A 25966-nucleotide genomic window follows, 5' to 3' on the forward strand; every position below is an offset into this window, starting at 1 on the left:
GCCTGCTATTAAAGAGATTCTAACCAAGGCAAAAGACAGAGAGGAATGGAGAAAGAAGGTCGACAAATCTTGCAAGGTACCCTTAAACGGTCAAACAAACTAAGTTATAGGTAAAGGCAGTTCTTTATTTGTGGCGCTACGCACCGGTACGGCGAACCGGCACCTTTTTGAATGTGGGGAAAAATATTACTTTTCTTGTATTTTACCGTTTATTAATTGATTAGTAGTTAAAAGTTAGGCAAACCATCTTTGAGTACCGGCACCAATTTAAAAGCACTGAGTAAAGGTAAAGCGAGATGGTAATCAAGTCCACGAGGCGTACTCACATAGGCCCATTTGGCAGTCCCAACCTGCCCATTTATGCACCGGACCATGGGCATTTTCTGTCAAGGTAAAAACAAAATTAATGAACTCCTCTAGTTTTAAAGGAAATCGTAGAGAAAGGGAGGTGAAGGGTCGACTTAACAGTTTCCAAAGAATAACAACTAAGAGAGGGTGGTCTTCATCCATTTCATTCTTCTGGTGCATCATCACTAACTCAGATCCATTTCATTTCACATTTAAGTTCTTTCTAGCAATCGGCTACGTAAGGCATTAGATAAAAAAAGTTCAACTTTCAGACCATGTGGTCTATAAGGCAGATGATGTAAAGGTCACCTGTTTCAAAGGCCTACCGTTTACGGGGCTGTCATGTGGCAAGCTCAATGACCTACCGCCTTAACTTTCCTCAACTTATGTTAGGTACACATTAGAGCTGGGTGGACTCAGAGGCGCCCAAAGATCCCGAAATTAAAAATCCCAGTTTTCACCTGGATTTGAACCCGAGACTCCCGGTTCGGACGCCAAGCGCTTTTACCGCTCAGCCACCGCGCCTCCAAAGCATTAGGGGATATCGAATTACTCGAAGATTTTATTATGTGTTGTCTTGCAGGTTGGTGGAGACACAAGAGAAGCCTGTGAAATATTACGTCATCATTGTTGTACGCTCTAGAGAACGAGACAGCATTATAGGTCTCATGGACGCTAAGATCTTCGTAAGGTAAACCTTCGTGTGTGTGTGTGACTTCCTATCCAATAGAATTACGATTACTTCATCAGCATGATATTCAGTGTGTTTAGATGCTCTAAGCCACATTGGGATGCCAACTATATCACTGAAACATTCCTTTCCACAGGATCTCAGGTCATCAGCAGTTTCTCGTTCACGACCAAAATCATTCCTCTCAGCAACGCGCCAGTCAATTCTAATCATTTTGAAGCATTTCTAACATGATTAGGAAGCTTGGGGGGATTGAGCGGCGAAACGCTTGGCTACATAACCGAAGGATGTCGGGTTCGAGTCTCGTTGATGAATGGTGATAATTTAAATTTTGGGATTTCACCCAACTCTATTGGATGCCTGACATTAGGGAAAAACATAAAGGCGGTTGGTCCTTGTACTGTCCTCATGACACCCTCGTTAACCGTCGTCCATAGAAACAGGTGAACTTTTCATCATCTGCCCCATAGATCGTCAGGTCTGAAAGGGTCACTTGACAACTACTCCTTTGATAACATGATATATGGTTCACTCTTGTTCTAACCCCCTCCCCCTCCCCTCACCCTTGTTCTATCCTACCCCCTCACCGTTTTATAAAGATTATACTCCTTCTAGTAGTCTGTCTTTTACACATTTATATTTCTCCCACTTCCCATTATCGGATTAAGATGAAACTTTGCACAATTTTTCATAGTCAATGACAATACAGGACCCAATCAAAATTACGTGTACAAAAGTTGTACTATACTGATAAAAAAAAATTTGATATAAGCTTTGTAAAAAAAAATATAACAAATTGTCATCACGTGTCTTATGTGCAATACATTATTTTTTTTATATTTTTTTTTTAAGTAATTTATTAGGTTTTAGGTTTTAGTTTTGTCGTAATAATTACATGAAAATTACTAAAAAGTAAATAGTTTAATGCTTATGTAATTGTACTAGGTCTTCTCTTGGAGTTAGAAGATGCACGAAGTATTTCCCATAAATACGTATACTTAAATCGCTTTATGCGTATTTAGTCAGATCTGATTCAGAGAAAATGAATCGCAAAGGGGACTGTTTCTATAAGTCTTCGGGAAGTTTGTTTTTTTTTTCTCCGGATCTTCAATGGACCTCATTCACCAATCGTAAACAAACAACATGGTGCTCTATCTCTTCTATATAATTTACGATCTAATGTTTAATTCATGATGGTTGTCACGTGACAGGTTTTTTTTTCGTTCTTTTATCAATAAGAACGCGTGACTAAATGTTGTTTGTGTACGATTGGTGAATGAGGTCCATTCTTGTTCCGAGCCTTTTATATGAGCTAGCTACTAGCTAGCTTTTTTTTGGGTCAAATTATAGATAAATGGATACAGACAGATATAAATATATATATATAAGTAAAGTAAAGTTCCCCCTTTCAGACCTTGCGATCTGTGGGGCAGATGATGTTAAGGTCATCTGTTTCTTTGGCCAACGGTTAACGAGCAGGGTGTTATGTGGCCAGCACAACAACCAACCACCTTTACTTTCCCCAACTAAAGTCAGGTACCCATTAGAGTCGAGTGGACTCATGGGGCGTCCTAAAAATCCAGAAATTCAAAATCCCAGTCTTCACCGGGATTCGAACCCAGGACCTCAGGTTCGGAAGCCAAGCGCTTAGATAGATAGATAGATAGATAGATAGATAGATAGATAGATAGATTGATAAATAGATAGATATATAGATATAGATAGATCAATAGATAGATACCATATGGGTGATCAATATGGCAACAAAAATTAAAAAAAAAAAAAAACAATCTATAAACTAGCACACGCCTCTGCGATGCTCTAAAAGATTTATTTTCCCCTTCTTGATTTAAGTCACAGAGAACAAATACAGTCAAAATGGTTTCCTACTCCAGAAAGCAATACAGACATAGGTTAAACAGCGCTCCGTTCATAGAACGAAAGAGGGAACATCTAGTTAAAGGACAAGATTACCGCCCTTGTTGTCAAAGGCCAAAAAGCACAATCTTGTTATGAACGGCACGAGTTGTCTTCAATTACGATAAGAAGGTTGCGTCCCTTTATTTCTGGAACACTCTCCCTCCATAAAGGTCCAAAAATACTTGAAGTGTTCTATCTGAGGAGGAAAAAAAATTCGTCGACAGTTTCCAAAAATAGATCTCAACCATGATGCCCTAGATTTATTTATTTTTTTTTTTAGTGTTCTCCCCAAATGCATAAGTAGGTCATTTTTTACTTGTTTAAGAAATAGTGAGTGGGCAGCCAGACAGAGAATAATTTCTTTGTACTCTTCCCCCCTCCCACCCTATCTTTTTATATTAGAATCAAACCGCAGACTTGAGATATCTAGGTCTGAAAGACAACAAAGTTAATTTAAATTTTTTTAAGCAGGAAAATAAAGCAAAGAAACGGGAGATGGGGCTGAAAACAGGTTTCTGGAAAGGCCAGGGCGGGAGAGCAAGCTGAGATAAAAAATTACAATAGAGATTTCTATAGATAGATAGATAGATAGATAGATAGATAGATAGATAGATAGATAGATAAATAGATAGATAGATAGATAGATAGATAGATAGATAGATAGATAGATACTGATTGATTGATTGAAAGTTACGTTTTTGCAATATTTTCTTCGGTAGCTTCACATGGAGCACGCCAACGCGGCTCTTCCAATGGACGACCGGAGTATCTCGTATTAAAGGTCAAGGTCCATACCTGATTAGAAGCTCCAGATCCGACATCAACTATGGGTGTTACCTGATGGGTCTTTCAAACAAAACACAGTTCCTGCAGCCTGTTGGATCCTCCGCAACGCTGCCTCCTATTCGGGACGAGAGAATACGTCGCAGGAGACAGGTCGACAGCTCAACTATTGGAAGTGAGTCGAAGTGAACACTACTGTGGTTACTGATGTTCAGAAAGGCAAGCTCGAGCTCCTAACAATGGGTTTTAATATTCAAACCTCGTTAGAGCCCCTTTTGTGAACTGGCCCGTGAGGTCAAATTGAACAGGATTTAGGGTAACTATCATACAGAAGAGAAGAGCTTGGTGAAACGGTTTTGATTTCTATGCGTAACATACAAACACACATACATACACACACCTTACCGCGTTATAGTATAGATATAACATTCTTAATCTATGAAAAGTTATCATCAATATGTAATGTTTTTGAGCCTGTAAGGGACAACGGGCCAGTCCTCATCTTTACGAGGATGTTTTATATTATATGGAAGAATGCACAGTAATTATGGCAATGATATTTTGATATATTTCAGTTTACTCGGCATGGACTCCGTGGTCGTTGTTTCGGTGTCTTGATCCTTGCAGCATCAACGCCAGCATCGTTAAGACTAGGTATGTGCCGTTTGAAATTTAACACCGACAGTTCCCATTCGACGGAGCTTGGTGGCTGAGTAATGAAGTGGTTGGCTTCTGTAACGGTATGGTGTGTCGAGTTCGAACGCAGGTGGAGACTGGGATTTTTAGTTAGAAATTGTGTATGGTTCCCCTTGTGCTATTCGAGCATGGAATGGGTTCCCTGAGCTAGCCAGGAAAACCAGTGACTTGGCAGAATTTAAGTCATTGGTTAACATGCATGATTGAATGCACGACGCGTAGGACGTAATCACCTTCTTTTTTTTGAAGTAACGTCTGTATAATATAAGATAAGATAAGATAAGATAAAATTCGCCCAAATCTGATGGGAAAGTAAAAAGCGGTGTATCGCTGTGCTGGCACCATGGGATACCTTCGTTAGTGGTCGGCCATAGAAACAGACAAGCTTAACAACATTAGTGCCGGATTTAAGAATGTGGAGGCCCCTGGGCAGGATTTTCGTTGAGGCCCCTACAATTTTTCGAAAGCTTTAATAAAGATCCACCTATGACTGGGAATACTTATATCTAAAAGCATGCTACATTTCATAGAGGATCTCAGAGCATCGGGAAGACGTTGTCAATGACCGATCTTTATGTAGACTGCCTGTCGCCCAAAGCGCCGAACGAAGAGGAAAGATCTAAGTCATTAAGTCAACCTTGAATGGTACTACAACGTAAATAATGTTTTGTTCATATCAGCTCATTTTCCGGCCTTCTTTCTCCCTCTGACGTCACTTCCGTTCAATAATACACTCTTTTCGCACCACTTTAAAAGTGCTTCTTCTTCCCTAGTGCCATTAGAGAATGGAATGGGTTGCCTGAATCAGCCAGGAAAACCAGTGACTTTGCAGAGTTTCAGTCATTGATAGATATGCTAACACTAGATTGACACATAAATAGCGTATGACGTAATTATCTTCTTTTTAGAAGTAACCTCTGTAATATGTCTATTATATATACACCACCATGAAAAAGTCATGGAAAGATAACTCTTTTTTTTTTCTAAAAGTCGGACTAGAGTTAACCCACGTAACTTTCGCGGTGACAGAGAGCGAGGTTCGAAACAAAAAAAGAAGAGGGGCGTATGCTACGCCGCGGGTCGGCTCGTATCAGATACTTTACATTTCGCACCACGCTGGATATCGTCCGTAAAAACCTTCTAGATCCTTCCACGGGTCGAAATTAGCGTTGATCTCTTTCATCTACTATCTTTTAACATGCAGACATTGTCTGGCAAGTACAAGAGAAAGCAGAGGATCCTGTAATCTTGGGTTTCAGGAGAATATGGACGACTTGAAACCTTGCCCTTCAAAGCCAACCTGCCCAGAGAGTAAGATATTTAGATTGATGCATGGTCTTGCAGGAAAAAAATGGCAAAATATGTAGGTCTCAGCTGGGGCTGCGTACTAGTACGTAGCCACAGGAAATTCTGCATTCCTCAATAATCTTTGGATTCGAACTATCCTTTTTATTGTTATTAATGTGTTGATTAAAGCATTCCAACGAGAGAAACAATTTCCATGTAAAATGATTTATGCAAATAGTGCTTACCATAAGAGAGATGTATCAAACAAATATAAAAAAAAAAAAAAAAAAATGATCGCAGCATGTACTGCGTACTAATCCTCAGACTGTAATAGCCAGTAATAGATCTTGACCGATCCATACGATTAGAATTAATTTCTACCAATTGTTTTGCTTAGTGCTGCTTCGTGCTAATAGCCTTCTCAATACGCTATGATCCCATCATATCTGGACCAGCTAGGAAAAAAAATAAGGGGGAGGAGGGGACCTCTGTGTGGAAGTTACCGTGACATTGCTTTTTAAAATACATTTTATATTTTTTAAAAAATTGAAAAACGTTGTACGACTTTAATTCAGATTCGAGGGCTCATGTTCCTCAAGCAAACACACCAACCACTGTGCCAGAAAAGTGCTTATGAAAATCAAAGGTTTTTATTGTTAATCATTGTTCGTTTCACACTTTCAAGCGGCGAACCAATTCTCTACACAAAATATAAAGGGATTAATTCAACTTGTACCACCACATCGGTCAAGTACAATTTCTTTCCTTTGTTCGATGCCAAACATAATAATTAACTCTCAATAGATAATTTAATAACTGGCTACTTTAAACCAAAAATAGATTGTGCAAAAAAATTTCAGCCTGGTCCGAGATTGGGTGCGGGAGAAACAAGGTGTACACACCTTTGACCAGACAGAGTTGATATAAGTTTTGTAACAAGTAAGATTCAAACTCATGATATCAGTGCGAAGTATTCATTACACTAGCAGCCTCAGCCCAAAACCTTGAGAATTGTATGCTTCCAGCAGACATACGTGTCTTTGATCGCTAATATTAAGGAGCGTAGCAGAATTCAAGGTGGTAACGCAAACCCAGCTGCGCCCAACACATTTCGCCGCACCCATCTCGGACAAACAAGACACAAAGGTAAATGCAAATTTCTTGTTCCATAGAGGTATTAGAGCATGTAATGCAGCGGTTCTCAACCCCTTAAGCTCGGCAACCCCTTTTTACAATATACCACTCTGCTATTTTTGATGGTCTTAGGCGACCCCTGGCCAATCGTTAATCGACCCCACAAGCACTGGCGGATCCAGGGGGGGGGGCGGTAGGGGCGATCGCCCCCCCCCACTCGGCCGACCCCCCCCCCTTCGGGGGGGGGGGGGGGCGGACGAATTTTAGTACAGAATTAAACACAATTTGTATACGAATTTATTACTTATGTTAATAATATATACTAATTATTTATATTTCAACTTTTTTAAAGATTATTTCGCCCCCCCCCCCAGTATGTTGGCTGACTTAATGGGGTCGGGCGGGGGGGTGGGTGGCATCAATACCGCCCCCCCCCTTCCATAAATTTTCGAGTGGGGGGGGGCGGTCCAATTTATTTGTAGAAATCAAAGCTTGCTAACAATAACAATTAAACATCTATATGATTTAAACTTGTTATTAGTGTTTTAACCAATCTTTATATTATGTCTTTCCCCTGTTGGCCGATGGGGGGGGGGGCGAATACTTCTACTGCCTTTCCCACCTAAACCCTTTGAGTGGGGGGGCGGTCCTACTTTAATGGGGAAATCATAGTTTGTGAGCAAAATTAGTTGAGTTAAAATATAATTTTTATATTATGTCGCTCCCTTTATGGTATCTTGGCCGATTCGGTGGGGTAAAGGGGGGGGGGGAATTGATTGTATTGTCTTCCCCACTCTAGCCCTCTGAGTGGGGGGGGGGCAGTCCTATTTTTATGCAGAAATCATAGTTTGTGAACAAAATAAGTTGAATATCTATATAATATTAGCTACATATTGATATGTGAACCCATTGTATATTATATCGCACCACACTCTAATATCAAATTTTATCATTAGTAAATATAAAATGAAAAAGGGTTGTACCAGGTGGGAGGGGCGATTCATGCAATCGCCTTCCGCCCATCGGACAAAACAATACTTTTTCTTTTTTTGGTTTATAGTTAAGATATTACAATTTTTTAAAAAATCTGTCACTAATATTATTTATATATGCTATAAATTAAATTCTTATATCGAGTCGCCCCACCCCTATTCTTTAATGCCAAATGCAATCATTAGCAAATATTATAAAAAGGAGCGAGGATTAATCGTTTTCACTCTACCGCCCCTCTTTTTCCAGACGAAAACACGATGTTTTAAAACAGAAAAGTTAAATATGGCGACAGAGTTTTTGTAATTTCATCATTTTTTAATCATAATTTTTTAACGAAAGACTTTGCTTTGGAAAATTTGGAATTCATACCAAATTTCTCAGTAGAAGAATAACGATTGAGATGAGTTCTCAACAGAAATATTCTTTTCCAATCTGCCTTTTTTCAATCTTTACTCAATCTGCAATTTTTCTAGTTAAATTTGGGACACAGCTCACAATTTATGCTTGAATCCTAAAATTGCAAAAAAATTTAGAGTAGAATCTAATTTGCCCACTTCATTTCTCCTTCCACTTCAGAAATTTATTTTAGAGCTTTAGATTATAGTTCTGTAAAAGTTACAAACATGCCTATTGAAATAAATGTATAACTTACAAATGAGCTTTTTTTATATAAATATTATTTTTCGAAATTTTGTATTCGGCGGCGATCCTCAAAGCCTTAATCTAAATATGTGGGGTATCTTCTAATCGTTTTATTTGCAATGTAGTAAAGGCCTATAAATTCATATTAGAATATTTTTCAAGTAAAACTTTTTTCAAAAGTTCCTTTTTTAATAGGATGAATAATGAGGTGTAGATGTCATGGAAATGCGTTTCTGCAGTGAAGAATGCAAGAAATCGCTTTTGGCGTCGGGGCTACGCCCCGAACCTCACTGATTACTTATGAGCTCTAGATGTCAGGAGAATGCATTTCTGCAGTGAAGAATGTAAGAAAACGCTTTTGGCGTCGGGGCTTCGCCCCGAATCCCACTGATTAGTAATGAGCTGAAGTTGTCAGGAGAATGCGTTTCTGCAGTGAAGAATCCAATAAAACGCTTTTGGCGTCGGGGCTTCGCCCCGAACCCCATTAATTAGTAATGAGCTGTAGATGTCAGGAGTACGCGTGTCTGCAGTGAAAAATACAAGAAAACGATGAGAAGAATGAGAAGGCTTACAGTGATTCCCCCAGAACCCCAAGCTATCAAGAGAAAGGCCTCAACATGACTTTTTTTTTTTTTTCGCCGAATGTTAAGAAACACTGCTTTTTTATTTTTTTTTATTTTCATATATATATATATATACTAGACATATGTTACCCGCGACCCGCGGGTCTTTATTTGCGCATTACTTTCGATATAGTCACAGAGAGTGTTTTGTAAACAATTAAACGAAATAATAATGTAATAAGTAAAGCGAATGTGTCAATGTAAAAATAGTGTGAATGAAGCTATCAAATCAAAATAGCTAATAGGCTTAAATCCATTTTTTTTTTTTAATTAAAACATTTGCTTTTGAATAATCTAGTGGATTGGATTTATATGTATGTTAAACTTAGCTAATGATCCTTTCACGTTATTTCTCTTTCGCTACGAAAATAAAATTAGTTTTGCGAAAATGGTTTACCCGAAGTCGATACATTCTTATATATTAAAAACGAAAAGAGCGATAGCTTTGTTAAATAAATGGGATTATAGAGTAACAATAAAACGAAATAATTTTTAGTACGCGATTCATGAATGAATATAGATCTAGGCCTTTAACTCGGCTTCGCAACTTTCGTAAACGAATGTAGCTTTAGAAAACCAAATTTGAATGTTTATTTGATCAAAATATGAAATGAATGGACTTTAATTAATATGTTTATGTGTTAAAGTATAAAACTATCTGTGCGAAGAGAAGTTTTATCATCTTAGAGTTGAATTAGAGTTTTAGATCTAGGGATGGGATTATAAAGTAAACAATTAAACGAATTAATATTTAGTACACGATTCATTACTGAATTGTCTAATGAAAGAATGTTCGTCAGGAAATCTGTAATCACAGATATAAGGAACTAATTAATGTAAAAAATGCTTTTGAAACACAAAATTGAAGGTTAATTTTATTATATAATGAAATCAATGGATCTTCTTTTGTCTTTTCATGTGTCAAAGTAAAAAACTATCTGCGCAAAGTGTATTTCTTAAAATTAGATCTAGGTCTAAATCCTTTCTATCTTTTCTCATGTCAACATTGTAGACATGGCCTAGATCCATAAAATACTATAGCTGTAATAGAGTCGGACAACTTTATTTTTTTTGAGGGTCTTACATTTGTTTTAGGGCTACAATACATTCACTAAGGTCTAAGTTGGTACCCAAGGAACATTCCTGCCTAGTTTTATCAAGATTGGTCAAGCGGTTTTGATGTCTATAAGTAACATACATACATACATACATACATACATACATACATACATACCCCTCACATTCTACTTTATAATATAGACTAGACATATGTTACCCGCGACCCGCGGGTCTTTATTTGCGCATTACTTTCGATATAGTCACTGAGAGTGTTTTGTAAGCAATTAAACGAAATAATAATGTAATAAGTAAAGCGAATGTGTCAATGTAAAAATAGTGTGAATAATGCTATCAAATCAAAATAGCTAATAGGCTTAAATCCATTTTTTTTTAATTAAAACATTTGTTTTGAATAATCTAGTGGATTGGATTTAGATGTATGTTAAACGTAGCTAATGATCCTTTCACGTTATTTCAGTTTCGCTACGAAAATAAAATTAGTTTTGCGAAAATGGTTTAACCAAAGTCGATACATTCTTATCTATTAAAAACGAAAAGAGCGATAGCTTTGTTAAATAAATGGGATTATAAAGTGAACAATTAAACGAAATAATTTTTAGTACGCGATTCATGAATGAATATAGATCTAGGCCTATCTCAACTCGGCTTCGCAGCTTTCGTAAACGAATGTAACTTTAGAAAACCAATTTTGAATGTTTATTTGATCAAAATATGAAATGAATGGACTTTAATTAATATATTTACGTGTTAAAGTATAAAACTATCTGTGCGAAGAGAAGTTTTATCATCTTAGAGTTGGATTAGAGTTTTAGATCTAGGGATGGGATTATGAAGTAAACAATTAAACGAAATAATTTTTAGTACGCGATTCATGAATGAATATAGATCTAGGCCTATCTCAACTCGGCTTCGCAGCTTTCGTAGATGAATGTAGCTTTAGAAAACCAAATTTGAATGTTTATTTGATCAAAATATGAAATGAATGGACTTTAATTAATATGTTTATGTGTTAAAGTATAAAACTATCTGTGCGAAGAGAAGTTTTATCATCTTAGAGTTGAATTAGAGTTTTAGATCTAGGGATGGGATTATAAAGTAAACAATTAAACGAATTAATTTTTAGTACGCGATTCATTACGGTATTGTCTAATGAAAGAATGTTCGTCAGGAAATCTGTAATCACAGATATAAGGAACTAATTAATGTAAAAAATGCTTTTGAAACACAAAATTGAAGATTAATTTTATTATATAATGAAATCAATGGATCTTCTTTTGTATTTTCATGTGTCAAAGTAAAAAACTATCTGCGCAAAGTGTATTTCTTAAAATTAGATCTAGGTCTAAATCCTTTTTATTTTTTCTTATGTCAACATTGTAGACATGGCCTAGATCCATAAAATACTATAGCTGTAATAGAGTCGGACAACTTTATTTTTTTTGAGGGTCTTACATTTGTTTTAGGGCTACAATACATTCACTAAGGTCTAAGTTGGTACCCAAGGAACATTCCTGCCTAGTTTTATCAAGATTGGTCAAGCGGTTTTGATGTCTATAAGTAACATACATACATACATACATACATACATACATACATACATACATACCCCTCACATTCTACTTTATAATATATATATATATATATATATATATATATATATATATATATATATATATGCTGTACGCACGTTTATGCATAGGGTTAGGGTTTACTGGGCATTAGGGTTAGGGTTTGGAAAAAAATCGCCCCCCCCACTCCGAAGTTCTGGATCCGCTAGTGCCCACAAGGGGGTCGCGACCCACAGGTTGAGAACCCCCGATGTAAAGGGTTGCGTGAATCAGCAGTGAAAACTAAACGACTTGGCAAAGTATTTTATAAGATTAGACAAGATTTGAGAAACTGTAATATTACTTCGATATTACAACTAATCTGACATTTCTTTGACAGGGCCGGTCTTGGGCATAGGCAAACTAGTCAGGATTCTTAAACAAATAAGAAAGAACAACTTGTCCTCAATGTTATTGTTGGAGTTTACTAGGTTTTTAATAAATTGCGTACTTATCTTATTTGCTAAATATTTTTTATTTCATTTGGGTCCATCAAATTCAGTTGGCTTAGGGCATCCAATTATTTAAGGCCGGCACTGCTGACAACCGTTACAAAAAGAAAAAAAGTAAAGACTCTACTGGACTTAAAGTTTCTCTGTAAACAAAGTTTATTTCTTTTTTTTTTAATGTCTAAATTGTGATTACGTTTTCAGACTGTCCCTTTGGCACTTGGTACTACAACTGTACCAACAGTTGCGGGGAAAACTGCATAGGAGACTGCGACAAGTTTACAGGGGCGTGTACCAGATGTAAGACTGGATACACCCATGACTTTAAATACGAGTTCTGTCAGATAGGTGAGGCTCGGTGCATGGACAATTTGATCTTATTTTTTGAATTGGCTTTTAGTTCCTATGTGAATGAGTTTTTTGTTATTATTTTGTGAGTGAGCTTTAAGTTCTTCTTTTGTAAATGATCTTTAAGCTCTTCTTTTGTGAATGAGCTTTAAGTTCTTCTTTTGTGAATGATCATTAAGTTCTTCTTTTGTGAATGATCATTAAGTTCTTCTTTTGTGAATGAGCTTTAAGTTCTTCTTTTGTGAATGATCTTTAAGTTCTTCTTTTGTGAATGATCTTTAAGTTCTTCTTTTGTAAATGAGCTTTAAGTTCTTCTTTTGTGAATGAGCTTTAAGTTCTTCTTTTGTGAATGATCATTAAGTTCTTCTTTTGTGAATGATCATTAAGTTCTTCTTTTGGGAATGATCATTAAGTTCTTCTTTTGGGAATGATCATTAAGTTCTTCTTTTGGGAATGATCATTAAGTTCTTCTTTTGTGAATGATCTTTAAGTTCTTCTTTTGTGAATGAGCTTTAAGTTCTTCTTTAGTGAATGATCATTAAGTTCTTCTTTAGTGAATGATCATTAAGTTCTTCTTTAGTGAATGAGCTTTAAGTTCTTCTGTTGTGATTGAGCTTTAAGTTCTTCTTTTGTGAATGATCATTAAGATCTTCTTTTGTGAATGATCATTAAGTTCTTCTTTTGTGAATGATCTTTAAGTTCTTCTTTTGTGAATGATCTTTAAGTTCTTCTTTTGTGAATGAGCTTTAAGTTCTTCTTTTGTGAATGAGCTTTAAGTTCTTCTTTTGTGAATGATCATTAAGTTCTTCTTTTGTGAATGATCATTAAGTTCTTCTTTTGTGAATGATCATTAAGTTCTTCTTTTGTGAATGATCTTTAAGTTCTTCTTTTGTGAATGAGCTTTAAGTTCTTCTTTTGTGAATGAGCTTTAAGTTCTTCTTTTGTGAATGATCATTAAGTTCTTCTTTTGGGAATGATCATTAAGTTCTTCTTTTGGGAATGATCATTAAGTTCTTCTTTAGTGAATGAGCTTTAAGTTCTGTTGTGATTGAGCCACTAACTAAAGTCCACGAATGTAAATCCGCTTAAGCTCTTTCACACTGTACAATAATGTTCCTGTAGAATGCAGTGACTGAGTGTTAAAGCGCTTGGTCTCCGAAAGAGGGGTCCCGTGTTCGAATCCTGGTGAGTGAAGGCCTGGATCTTACTTTCGGGACCTTTAGGGCGCCTCTGAGTCCACGCAACCCTACTGGGTACCTGATATTAGTTGGAGAAAAGTAAAGGCGGTCGTTCGTTACGCTGGCCACATGACACCCTCGTTAACGTGGGCCGCTGAAACATATGTCCTTCACATTGTCTGACGTTTAGATCGCAAGGTTTGAAAAGGGCAACTTTTTTTTTTTTACTTTAATTCAAATTGTTATAGAGTGTATACGTGCGATTCCATGGTTACAACGAGACAAGGGAGTGTTAGTATTGGAGTTGAGTAGAACAATGAAACTACGAGCTGGTCTGTCATCAGCTTTTGTTTATTAAGACCCATCGGGTGTTCGTGGAAGTCAGAGACGTTAGAGAGAAAGGACGTGTGTTTGTAGTGAGTTTTTAAAAAAAATTAGAATGTCATTTCATATTATAAACTATAAACTATTAGATGCGCAAAATATTTCTGAACATTTAATTTTATAAACTCTTCAATGAATACAGAAATATTCAAAGATGTCTAGCCCGTACAAGATACAGAATTTCTCGTTCTTTAGCCAAGTTTAATTTTTTTTTTCTTTGAAAAGCACTCCATATCAAACTAGAGCCAACGAGCTAATATTTTTTTCCCAACGATATACATCGTTAGAGCCGTTTTTGAGATCCGTGTCAACCCACCCATAGAGCTTTTTTTTTTTTTTTACGATAGTTAGCAGGTTATCTTGGGGTCCAATTACTGTACTAACCCTGTCTCTAATCTCTTCTTTTGTCATGCGGTCGTTAAATGTGATGCCTAGGATCTTTCTGTAGCATCTCAATTCCATTTCTAGGATCCTCCTCTCTAGCTCTGCAGTCAGCGTCCCGAGACTCGCAAACATATGAGAATATGGCCTTGACCTCATTTTGGTGTCGTTTATATAGCGCCAAAATTGTTCTTCCAGAATGCCCGCCTTTGACGTTTGGTGATGAGTGTTCAGGTTCTTGTATGCAGAAGTGTGGGTCTGATTGTGTGGACAGAATAGAAGGATCATGCACCATACCTGCCTCAGGTAAGACAGCGCTAGAGGCTCCCTGGTCAATGAGGTTTGTGCGCTGGACTGTCGCTTGGTTGTCTCGATGGTCCAGGGGTTCGAACTCTCACGCTGCTACCCCCCGTCAATGTCAGGGTCATTATAGTACCCTATTATTAATATCCAGTCCTTACGAGTGGTAAAGCGCTTGGCTTCCCAAACCGAGCTCGAATCCTGGTGACGATTGGGTTTTTTAAAACATTTTTTTTTTAATTCTGTTTTCTAATTCCACCCATCTGCCGTACGTAAAGGAAGAAAAGGCGGTTGGTCGTTGTGCTGGTCACGTGACACATTTATTAACCGTCATCCCTAGAAACAGATTGGATTTACATAATACGCTCATAGATCTTCAAGTTGTTTGTAAAGTGCTTTATATGTGCTGATAACGCGAAAGTTCTTTGTATCATCATAATACCTCTTCTGGTATTATTAGAATGTTCACGGTGTATTAATTAAATTTATTTCTTCACGCTGAACTTGTTGTTGCGTATGTCTACTAGATCGACTGAGTAATACGACCTCAACGCATGTATATTTAGAAACAAACTCTCTAGCAGCAGACGAACTATTTATTCTTTATAAAAAGATAGTACACAATGAGTGACAACTTCAGCCATCGATGGGAATACTTGAAACAATCCACATAATAACGGATGGCTGCCTGGTCGTGCGGGTTTGCACGCTGGAATGTAGTTCAGATTCTTCGATGGTCCCGGGTTCAAACCCTGCCCGCTCCCATCCACCGTCGTCCTGCGGGAGGTTTGGACTAGGAAGTAATTATCTTCAGCTCTGAAGGAACATCCGAAACATGTAAAACAAAACAAGCAAAACAATTGCATAACATAATCCAAATAGAATTTCATTAAACACACAGCTGGCAGTACCTCAATGCTTCAATACTTAAATACATAAGACACGTCTGTCGTTCTTCAATGGAGCTCATTCACCAATCGTAAACAAACAACATTTTGCCACGTGGTTCTCTATCTCTTCTATACAAATTACGATCTAATTTTAATACACAGTAGCTGTCACGTGACAGTTTTTTTCCCCCGTTGTTTTATCAATATGATCACGTGACTAAATATTGTTTGTTTACGATTGGTGGATGAGGTCCATTACATGGCGTAGTAGACTGCCTCTGACCATGTGGCCAAAAACCCATAATGCACTTGTGAGTCCTTGATTTCCCCTTGCGAGATCATAGTCTCCATAAACCTGCATATCTCGTGATCCACAACCAATAAATGTCACTGACTATCAAATAATGATGTGACATTGTTAAAGGGATTGTTAAAAGGGTAATTTTCTGATTTATCAGTGTGGAACGCTATGCCCTTTACCCCCCCAAAAAATGGAAATATTAACTAATAATTTTAAAGAGAATTACGACTGTTTTCAGTTTTTAAGATTTGGCGTGGTTGGCGTGTAGTAAGGCGCTTGACATCTGAAGCGAGGGGTCCCGGGTTCAAATTTCAGGGAAGACTTGGATTTTTTAATTTCTGGATTTAAAGGGCGCCCCTGAGTCCGCCAAACTCTAGTGGGCACCTGACATTATATGGGGAAAATAAAAGTTGATGGTCATTTTGCTTTAACCGTCAGCCATATAAACAGCTGGGCTTTACGCCATCTGCCCTGTAGATCGAAAGGTCAGAAAATGGAATTTTACATTTTACGAGTGTCTGTAATGTTACTCGTCGCTTTAATAACGTGAAGCATGCAAAGTTTGATAGGCCTTGATCTTGTCGTTGTTTATGGCTGTCTGACTTTAACAGATTACTCTGGAGACGTCTGTGTTTCTTGTCCGGGTGTTTTCGATGCGTTTAGACTACAGCAAAACAATGTCCACACATTAACAAGTAGAAAGACTAAGTCCAGATTGTTATAGACTTGAATGAAGTTTAATACTGTCCGTAATACGAAATTATCCACTAGAAGTTCTAACACGAACTGCCTATTAATAATAACAATAATAGACTATAACCCACTAAGCCGTGGTGCGCTTGAACTTGGCTTGGCTTGGCTACCTAGAAGGGGCTCGAGGTTCGACACCTGACTCGGGCAGAGTTGTGTTTACTGAGCGCCTAAAGGCAGCACGGAAAACCAACTCCTACATACCCCCCCCCCCCCCCACTGGTCCACAAATGAGATTGGACCAAAAGCGCTCTGAGCATGCTATAAGCATGAAAGTAGCGCTATATACAAGCTAGTAATAATAATAAGTCGTGAAGTCACTAAATGTCGCGTTGTAAGCCAACTACGGTGCGCCTCGATACTAACTGAATGTCCTACAATACTAATTCAGTGTCTAACAAATGATACTCTACTGTGCAGGAAACAACATGGCCTGGCTGGCCATCTTCCTCTCCCTGGCCACCTTCCTGTTAATTCTCTTCTGCTTAAGACAGTAAGTATTGTTGTGCTCACACACACACGCGCGCGCTCACCGACATGTACTCACACTTTCGCGTAAAGACACACACACACGCGCGCTCACCGACATGTACTCACACTTTCGCGTAAAGACACACACACGCACACATATATATTTCATACAATACTAACGGAGGCGCGGTGGCTGAGCAGTAAAGCGCTTGGCTTCCGAACCGGAGGTCCCGGTTTCGAATCCTGGTGAAGACTGGGATTTTAAAGGAATCTTTGGGCGCCTCTGACTCATCCTATCTCGAATGGGTACCTGACAACAGTTGGGGAAAAGTAAAGGGGGCTGGTCGTTGTGCTGTCCATAAGACACCCTCGTTAACCGTTGGCCAGAGAAACAGATGACCTTTACATCATCTGCTCTATAGATCGCAAGGTCAGAAAGGGGAACTCATTTTCATCCTAACCCTTTCCCAGTGTTTCTCAAAACTTTTACGGGTAGGCACGGCGAGCGGTACACAGTTTGAGAAACACTGTTCTCAATCTAATTTATTTTCCGGAAAAATAAGCAATAAATAAATCAACTTTTTTACGCTACTATGATTGATACTTCATAGAATCCTAAATGCTGCTGGGCAAGTCATTGACCAAAAAAAAAAACCCCATTTGGGCAGCTGTTGACAATCATTAATCAAAAAGCTTAAAAGATTCTAGAAATTAAAAAAATCATCCTTTCGGTCCGGATTTTATGATTTTACGATCACAAAAGAGATACAAGACACCGATAGCAAAGACAGACACACACAAACACTCTTTTGTCCCCCTGGCAATCAAATCATTAAATAGAAACAATCTAATACAAACTTTTCGCATGTAAATTATGAGAGAGTCTGGTTTTGATGTATGCTTTGGTTTTCTATAGTTATAATGTTTTGTTTGGTGTAATACACAAATTGTAAGACAAATTTCCTTATTGATAATAAAGATTATTATTATCATTATTATCATTATTATCATTATTATTATTATTGTTATTGTTACATTTTTATCTTCAGATTCATTTTACATTACATAGATATTTTTTTAGAATTTTTTGTCAACAATTAAAATTATTTTTCACTGATTATCTTTTTTACATTTGATCAGAAATAAGAAATCTGCACTTAAGGAATCTATTGACCCAAGCTCCGAAGACTCTCATTGGGTTTCTCAAGGTCAAGACATCTCTAGCCTGAAGAAGGAAAACGAGCGTAGCGCTGCTCTCAGAGACATCGGTATATAGCTCAATTTATGCCAGGGCGGATCCAGGGGTTGGGGACAATAAAGGGTGCTCGCCCCGACACACACTCGAACGCCCACTCTCGGAAAAAAAATTGGAGGGGGGGGGGCGTACGAATTGTAGTTGAGAAATCACACAATTTTGTATAGAAATTGTTTACCTATGTTAATAATTTATGCTAATTATCTATATTTTAACAATTTTATATTATGTTGCCCACCCGCTCTGGTATGTTGACCTATTTGATGTGTGTGTGTGTGTGGGGGGGGGGAGGAGGCGATTGCTTCCGACCCTAACCCTTTGAATAGAAGGAACGGTTCAATTAATTTTAGAAATCACAATTTCTTAACAGAATCTGTTACATATCGATAGGATAAAGACAACTTATTGTTAAAATAAATTTCAATAAGGGTTTGTTGTCTTATTGATATTTAAACCATTTTCCTATTTTGTTAATATTAATCTCAAATTAGATAATCTAATATAGAAATAGAGCACTGGTAAATATGAAATGAAAGAGGGTTTTCGGTAAGAGGTGGAATCGTGGATGTGACGAGAGATGCCATAGCCCCCCTCTCCCGACTTTTCTAGCATATTTTAATGAAGAAATTACACGATGTTTTTTTTCTTTAAACAAAAATCTGACACTATCATAAGTTATATATAGTATATATTAAATTATTGTATATAGTCGCCGCACTCCCTATTGCAGCGGTTCTCAACCTTTTTAAGCTCGGCGACCCCTTTTTACAAGTCCTCACTTTGCCGCGACCCCCCCCCCCGCCCCCACCCTCACACACACAGCAATAGAAGATAACAAAAACAATCCATATTTTTCGATGGTCTTAGGCGACCCCTGGCAAATCGTCAATCGACCCCCCAAAGGGGTCGCGAACCACAGGTTGAGAACCCCTGCCCTATTGTCTAATGTCAGATGCAGTCATAAGCAATACAAATAAACTGGGGATGGAAAACTTAAAGAATAACTCGTTTTCACTCTACCACTCCCCACCCTTTCTCAAAGAAAACATAACTGTTGAACTAGACGATTGTGACGATCACACTTGCCGGGGATTATATTATCAAACTTGACAATTCAATGAAATGAAGAAAGAAACATCTTTCTGTATTTTCTTAAAACTTCTTTAATAACTTCTTCAACTTTCACATCAAATTAACTTCTTAATTCAATAACAACTTGACACTTCATAAATAAAACTTAAAAATGCATAAAACTTCACTTAGTATAACTTCAACTTCAACTAATAAAACTTTAACTAATGGACCCGCTAATATCACAAAACTTATTACTAATCGAGGACTGAGCGAGGACCATCGCTCTACAAGAACTACTACTATGCGAGGACCCCGTCTAACTGACTTTCCCCTAATTTATACCTTCTTTGATCGTACGTTCCAGAATCATGGAAACTTCTCCCCTAATTATTTTAGTAACTTTGACCTTCTAGAAGCTGACGTGTGCTATTTTTTCCCTTAACCTCTTTCTTTGATTGGATACCTAAAATTAACTTGTTTACGCTGGACACTTGCTTCTAGAAACTGGTCGAAATAGGTCACAGACTCGACTCGTGACAACGATAGACTCTATGTGATTGCGCATGTTAGACAATGTTTGTTCTCCAGCATGAATTTGTCATCATTTTTCAAAGAAAAACTTTGTTTTGGAAAACTGTTAATATCATGAGAAATTTCAAAGTCACAATAGTGACGAGTTCTCAATCGAAATATCATTTTCCTAGTTCGCATTTTCCAAGCTTTTACTCAATCTGAGATTTTCCTAATGTAAATAAAAACGTTGGTACTATAACTCACAATTCATTCTCAAATCCTAAAAATACACAGAATCTAATTGGGCTACAAAACCTCCCATTCCCCTTCTGAAATGTATTTGTTCAGAGATTTGAATTATAGTTGTGTAACCAAAAAAAAGTTACAAAAATGCGTATTGAAAAAAAAATAATCACTTACAAACGATAACACTAGAACACCATAATTTTTTCGAAGACATGTTATTTATAATATAATTTTTAAAATCAATTATGCAAGCAGTCTTTTTTTTCATAAAAATGCACCATATTTACAACTATTCATTATTAATAGAGACAAACATTAGAGACTATTTAATAAGGGATGACTGTATCTACCATATTTTTAACACATTTATGCAAATGGTATTAGATTGTTTATCAAGAAATTATTTTTTTTCACAAATGTATTGCTATGTTAAGTAAGTTCTGTCATACTTATTTACAACATTAAAAAAATGTTTACTTTTTTTTTTTAAAGAGAAAAAATCTATTTAGTATGCATATAATTCGAACATAATTTAAAACAACAATTAATAAGTAGTTCTTCATAGGAATTTTTGTAAAATTGGTGGATAGATAAAGGAAAGAAAGATAGACCTTTTAGAAAACAATTAGAAAATCGTTTTAAGACATCAGTTAGGTCATGTTCATATCCCATTGCGCATTCACTTTCACCTATCTCTTGGTCTGCTGAACCGTTGGTTCACCACACACGATCTGTCAACCTTTTTTCGCCATTCTTCTCTGTCATTTGCCTTGATAGAATTTCATTCTGATAATCTTTTGGAAAATAATGAAACCTGCCTTTTTACCTGCCTGGCTGGATCACTTCGGGGACCGATTTTGAATTTGTTTCCACTTAAACCACGGGTTCTCAACCTGTGGATCGCGACCCCCTTGGGGGTCGATTGACGATTTGCCAGGGTTCGCCTAAGACCATCAAAAATATGGATTGTTATTGTCTACTCTTCTATTGCTGTGTGTGTGAGTGTGGGGGGGGGGAGGGTCGCGGCAGAATGGGGAATTGTAAAAGGGGTCGCCGAGCTTAAAAGGTTGAGAGCCGCTGACTTAAACTGTCTTTGTTACCCTGTTGTTTTTTATGATAAAACACTGCTCTAATAACTGAAATATAGACCAAATTTATTTTTCTCTATTACATCATATATATATATATACACACATATACAGGGCTTTTTTGTGACGGTACGCACCGGTACGGCTAACCGGCACCTGTTTTAATGTGGGGAAAAAAATTCTTTTCTTGTATCTTAACGAATATTATTAATTTATTAGTAGTTAAAAGTTAGGCAATCAATCACTGACAATCACCTAATAACTGAGTACCAGTACCTATTTTTGTAAAAAAAAAAAAAAAAAAAAAAAAAAAAAAAAAAAAAGCACTGTATATATATATATATATACTGTGTGGGTGCTTTTATACATATGATTAGGGTTACTGTGGGTAAGAGGGATTAGTGATTGGAAAAAAATCGCCCCTCCCCCCCCTTTCAATAGTTCTGGATCCGCTTGTAGTGAAGTCGGTTCTGGTTTCAGATGTAGCACCTATCGACAAGACGAAGTGGAATGTACCCGGTACAAGTGCTCCGGAAATACCATCTGGTTCTTCTTTACACACTGATGTCTGGAACATTGACCAGAAGCCCCCTTTCAAGACCCCACCTTCTACGTCCGTTTCGTAAGTATGACCAGAGTGAGTACGGGGCATGAGTGGAGGGGCGGTGGCTGGGTGGTAAAAGCGAGGACTTTCGAACCAAGTGAAGACTTGGATTTTCAATTTTATGGATTTTACGGGCGCCTTTGAGTTCACCCAATTCTAATGGGTACTTTGAGACATAATGGGGAGTTAACTATTTATTTTTCATAATAGGAGTGATTCCCCTTAAGAAGGATATATAAGGCCTTGTAAAGTGTGTTTAATTGCCACTTGCTCCAGAGTTACCAGCTTGACCACTGGACCTGTGTTGTGAAGTGTATATATATATATATATATATATTTTTTTTTCCTGTTTGTTATTGGTCGTATGTCTTTGGGTAATTATTATTAGCAGTAGTAGTAGTGTCTGTAGCAATTGTGGTTTACAGGGTGGGGGTGGCTAGCCCCACACCAAACCCTCCTCCTTTCTCGCCCGGGCTTGGGACCGTCAGAATGGCGGAATTAAATGTGGCTCAACAAAAATGGCTGCGACGAACTGTGGGACTTGGTTATACAGGTCGGGTCTCAAACAAAGAAATCCTATGCCCAAAAGGGAGTTGAACACTTAGTGAGGTTTGTGACAGAGCGGGGGCATGTTCTCCGACATAATGAACTACACATTCCAAGAGTCGCGATGACATGGAGGGCCAATGCGAGGAAAGCGCAAACAGGGACGTCCTCGTATAACTTGGCGTCACACTTTCATGGAGGACCTTAAAACAGTGGACACCAGGTGGGAGGATGCTTCATACATTACTAGCGACATATCTTTGTGGAGACCAGCTTGCGCCCAATGCGCCGAACCCAAGTCTAAGTAAGTAAGTAATATATATATATTGTCTTTAAAAAGTAAGTATTAGTAACTGTGTACTATGCGTTGATTGTATTGATGATGGTTTCAATTCCATCAGATTTCGTTGTTGGATGTTTATATGTATTCGTGTAATCTTGCAGAATAACACGGCTGATACAAAAGACAGATTCCCAAGAGATGAAAAATCCGATGTCGTAAGTGCTGCGGTTGGCGTAGATAATGAGAATGATATGGATAATGTGGATGTGTTGGATAAGTGGTTCTTAAACTTTGGCCAGTGGACCTATAGGGGTCCGCGAGACAATCGTAGGGGTCTACAGAATCGAAGCAGGACGTTTTGGCGCCGCCGTTTTGGCCCCGCCGTTTTGGCGCGAAGGTCGTTTTGGCGCGAGCCGTTTTGGCGACGGGACGTTTTGGCGCGAAATACATTATGAACGTTTATTGTATTATTTCTTTTAAAAGAATTATTCATATCTATGTTTTTCATGAGTGTTTGTGTTAAGACATATTTTTCACGTACTAAATGTAAAATTGTGTGTTTGTTTTTCACATCATTTTCTTTAATAAACATTTTGGCTTATGTATGTGTGTTTATTAAGAGGCACACTTTATTTTCAAAAAAGTTTTTTAAGATATTACTTTAAAAATTAAAAACAATATGAAACGATGAAAGACTAAAAATTGATGCAATTATTTGTTTACATTAACATTTGTTTATTTAATGACTGTATGGTATCTCCAGCTATACATACCAAACATTTGCTAATAATAAGTAAAAATATAATACATGTACCATGTTTCTCAAAATACTTTAAATTACGTATACATAGACACCATGGTTATTTGCCTTAGTCGCTGGAATTCAAGGGTTCATTAAAAAAAAGCTACGTGCTTATTAAATTATCGTCAAATGATATCTCGCGCCAAAACGTCCCGTCGCCAAAACGGCTCGCGCCAAAACGTCCCGTCGCCAAAACGGCGGCGGCAAAACGGCGGCGCCAAAACGTCACGTACCGTACAGAATGATGATACAATGTCTTGGCTAAAAGCCAGTTTATCCGCTTGGATAATTGTACTAAGCATTAACTCGCCTCTCACATCTGTTTAATATTTCCATTACGTACTGTTTTAGGACGTGCCAAACCAAAGATTTGAAGGTCATTCATTACTGGGATGTTACCCATTGGGTATGGAACCATTAAACCTTGAAAAAAAAACCAGATCCCAAAGTCATATAAACCCATAGTACTACAGAAGCAGCTTATTGAAATACCCACAAATAAGGACCTTAGACTAATGTTTTAGCAAGGATACCATACATTCTGTTGTGAGAACAAATTATAAATTTATATCTTGCATCATGAGTCATTGTACAGAAGTTACAGACTGCCTTTTGGTCTTCATATTTGGTACAATTCGGACTTTAAAACTTGAGGTCCTTGGGATTTGCGGTTGATTCTTAAAAACATTGAGCCGGACATAAATACTTTCATAATATCCCAGCAACATCATCAAAGTCATTAATTTATTAAATTTTGTTTTAAACAAAAGTTATATTCTCAATAGACACAACTACAATAAAATGTTGTTTTTTTACATTGTAACTTAAACACTCTGCATTTATGTAGCTTTTTCACTCAGGGGTCTGTGGGCAAGTTTTTACTTTATCAATGGAATAGAGAATATGCCGTCTTGGTATTTCCAAAAGTTAAATCTGACAATCCAATATCCAATTCAATACGGGTAGTGTAGTATAAGTGAAGCAACCCCAGTGCAAAGCCCTCAGCCCCCTGGATGACAAAGTGGTCATCATCGAACCACGATGGACGATATATATATATAAGTAAAGAATCAATAGAACTCATTTTATTAGAATATTTTTTTTCGGAGTCCAATTCGTAAGTGTTCTCAATACTCCTACATGCATGGTTATGAAAGTTGGACCTTGACCGTTGAGGCTAAAAGAAAAATCCAAGCCTGTAAGTGTAAATGCTAAAGAAAAAATGCAGAGTATCAGATACCAGGAAAAGAAGTGAAATAAGTTTGTACATTAACAAATCAACACTAACTGTTACAGCCGCCAAATGCTATCTCACGAAAGACGTAAAAATGAGCTGGTTCTGGCAAGGTGTAAGACGGGACTCACTGGGAACAGAAATCCCCCCAGTTACAGCAGCGGTTCTCAACCTTTTAAGCTCGGCGACCCCTTTTTACAGTCCCCCACTCTGCCGCGACCCCCCCCCCACACACACACACTTACGGCAATAGAAGAATAGACAATACCAATCCATATTTTCAATGGTCTTAGGCAACCCCTGGCAAATGGTCAATCGACCACCAAGGGGGACGCGACCCACAGGTTGAGAACCCCTGAGGTACAGCGGAGGAAGCACGAAGAAAGGGTCGCCCAAAGAAAAGTTGGACAATGTAAAGGAATGGACCGACATGTCTCTCCCATATCCTATTAAGAACAGCATACCGGAAAGACTTGTGAGATTCGGCTACGCTGTTAAAACACAATGAGATGAGAAAACATAATGTACAACACTGTACTTGAAATGAGAACACACAGTATAACTAAAATTCAATTTTTAATTCACAGCAGATATATCGCAATTATTTATTGATTTATTTAAAGGTAAAGATGAAATCCATTGGCTTAATATGTCGATTCCAAACTGAATAAGATTGTCTCTTGTCTGTAAATTTATTATAAAACGCGTCAAATCTTGGAAGCTGAAGTGGAGTAAAATTTTTTTACCGGGAGGACGCTTCGTGTGCAGTGTGCCAATCTATTTATGCCAACTAATTAAAACAATGAGCATAATTTCAATAACTGAAGTCGCTCTACAAGAAAGTGTTTGTTTAAAGTATTGTTAATTAGAGACGTGTATTTGTATTGAAGAAATCAAATGTATTCGTTCGATTATTGATTTCCATCGATGTTATATGCCACAGAAAAACGCAAGAGGACACAGAAGACAAGAAAGAGAAAGGGCCAGTGATGTAAGTTGTGTAGCTGTGGTCGATTATTTCATTTACAATAGGTAGATAGTGCGGGTGGCTGTAGTAGGTCATTT

The 25966-nt window shown here is 37.5% G+C and overlaps 1 protein-coding gene across 1 annotated transcript in view; it reads left to right on the forward strand.

Annotated features, from left to right (window-relative positions):
* LOC106055995 (uncharacterized) overlaps positions 1–25966 on the forward strand; it is a 47154-nt gene that overhangs the window by 17451 nt on the left and 3737 nt on the right. Inside the window, exons 10-20 of the mRNA XM_056017833.1 lie at positions 932–1039; positions 3679–3917; positions 4318–4396; positions 5643–5749; positions 12458–12601; positions 14743–14850; positions 17206–17278; positions 18397–18524; positions 21913–22054; positions 23027–23080; positions 25845–25892. Coding sequence (XP_055873808.1) covers positions 932–1039; positions 3679–3917; positions 4318–4396; positions 5643–5749; positions 12458–12601; positions 14743–14850; positions 17206–17278; positions 18397–18524; positions 21913–22054; positions 23027–23080; positions 25845–25892 — 1230 coding nt within the window. The remainder of the gene's footprint in view (positions 1–931; positions 1040–3678; positions 3918–4317; positions 4397–5642; positions 5750–12457; positions 12602–14742; positions 14851–17205; positions 17279–18396; positions 18525–21912; positions 22055–23026; positions 23081–25844; positions 25893–25966) is intronic.

The sequence above is a fragment of the Biomphalaria glabrata genome, chromosome 18 (assembly GCF_947242115.1).
Source record: "Biomphalaria glabrata chromosome 18, xgBioGlab47.1, whole genome shotgun sequence".
In the NCBI taxonomy this organism is placed as follows: Eukaryota; Metazoa; Mollusca; class Gastropoda; family Planorbidae; genus Biomphalaria; species Biomphalaria glabrata.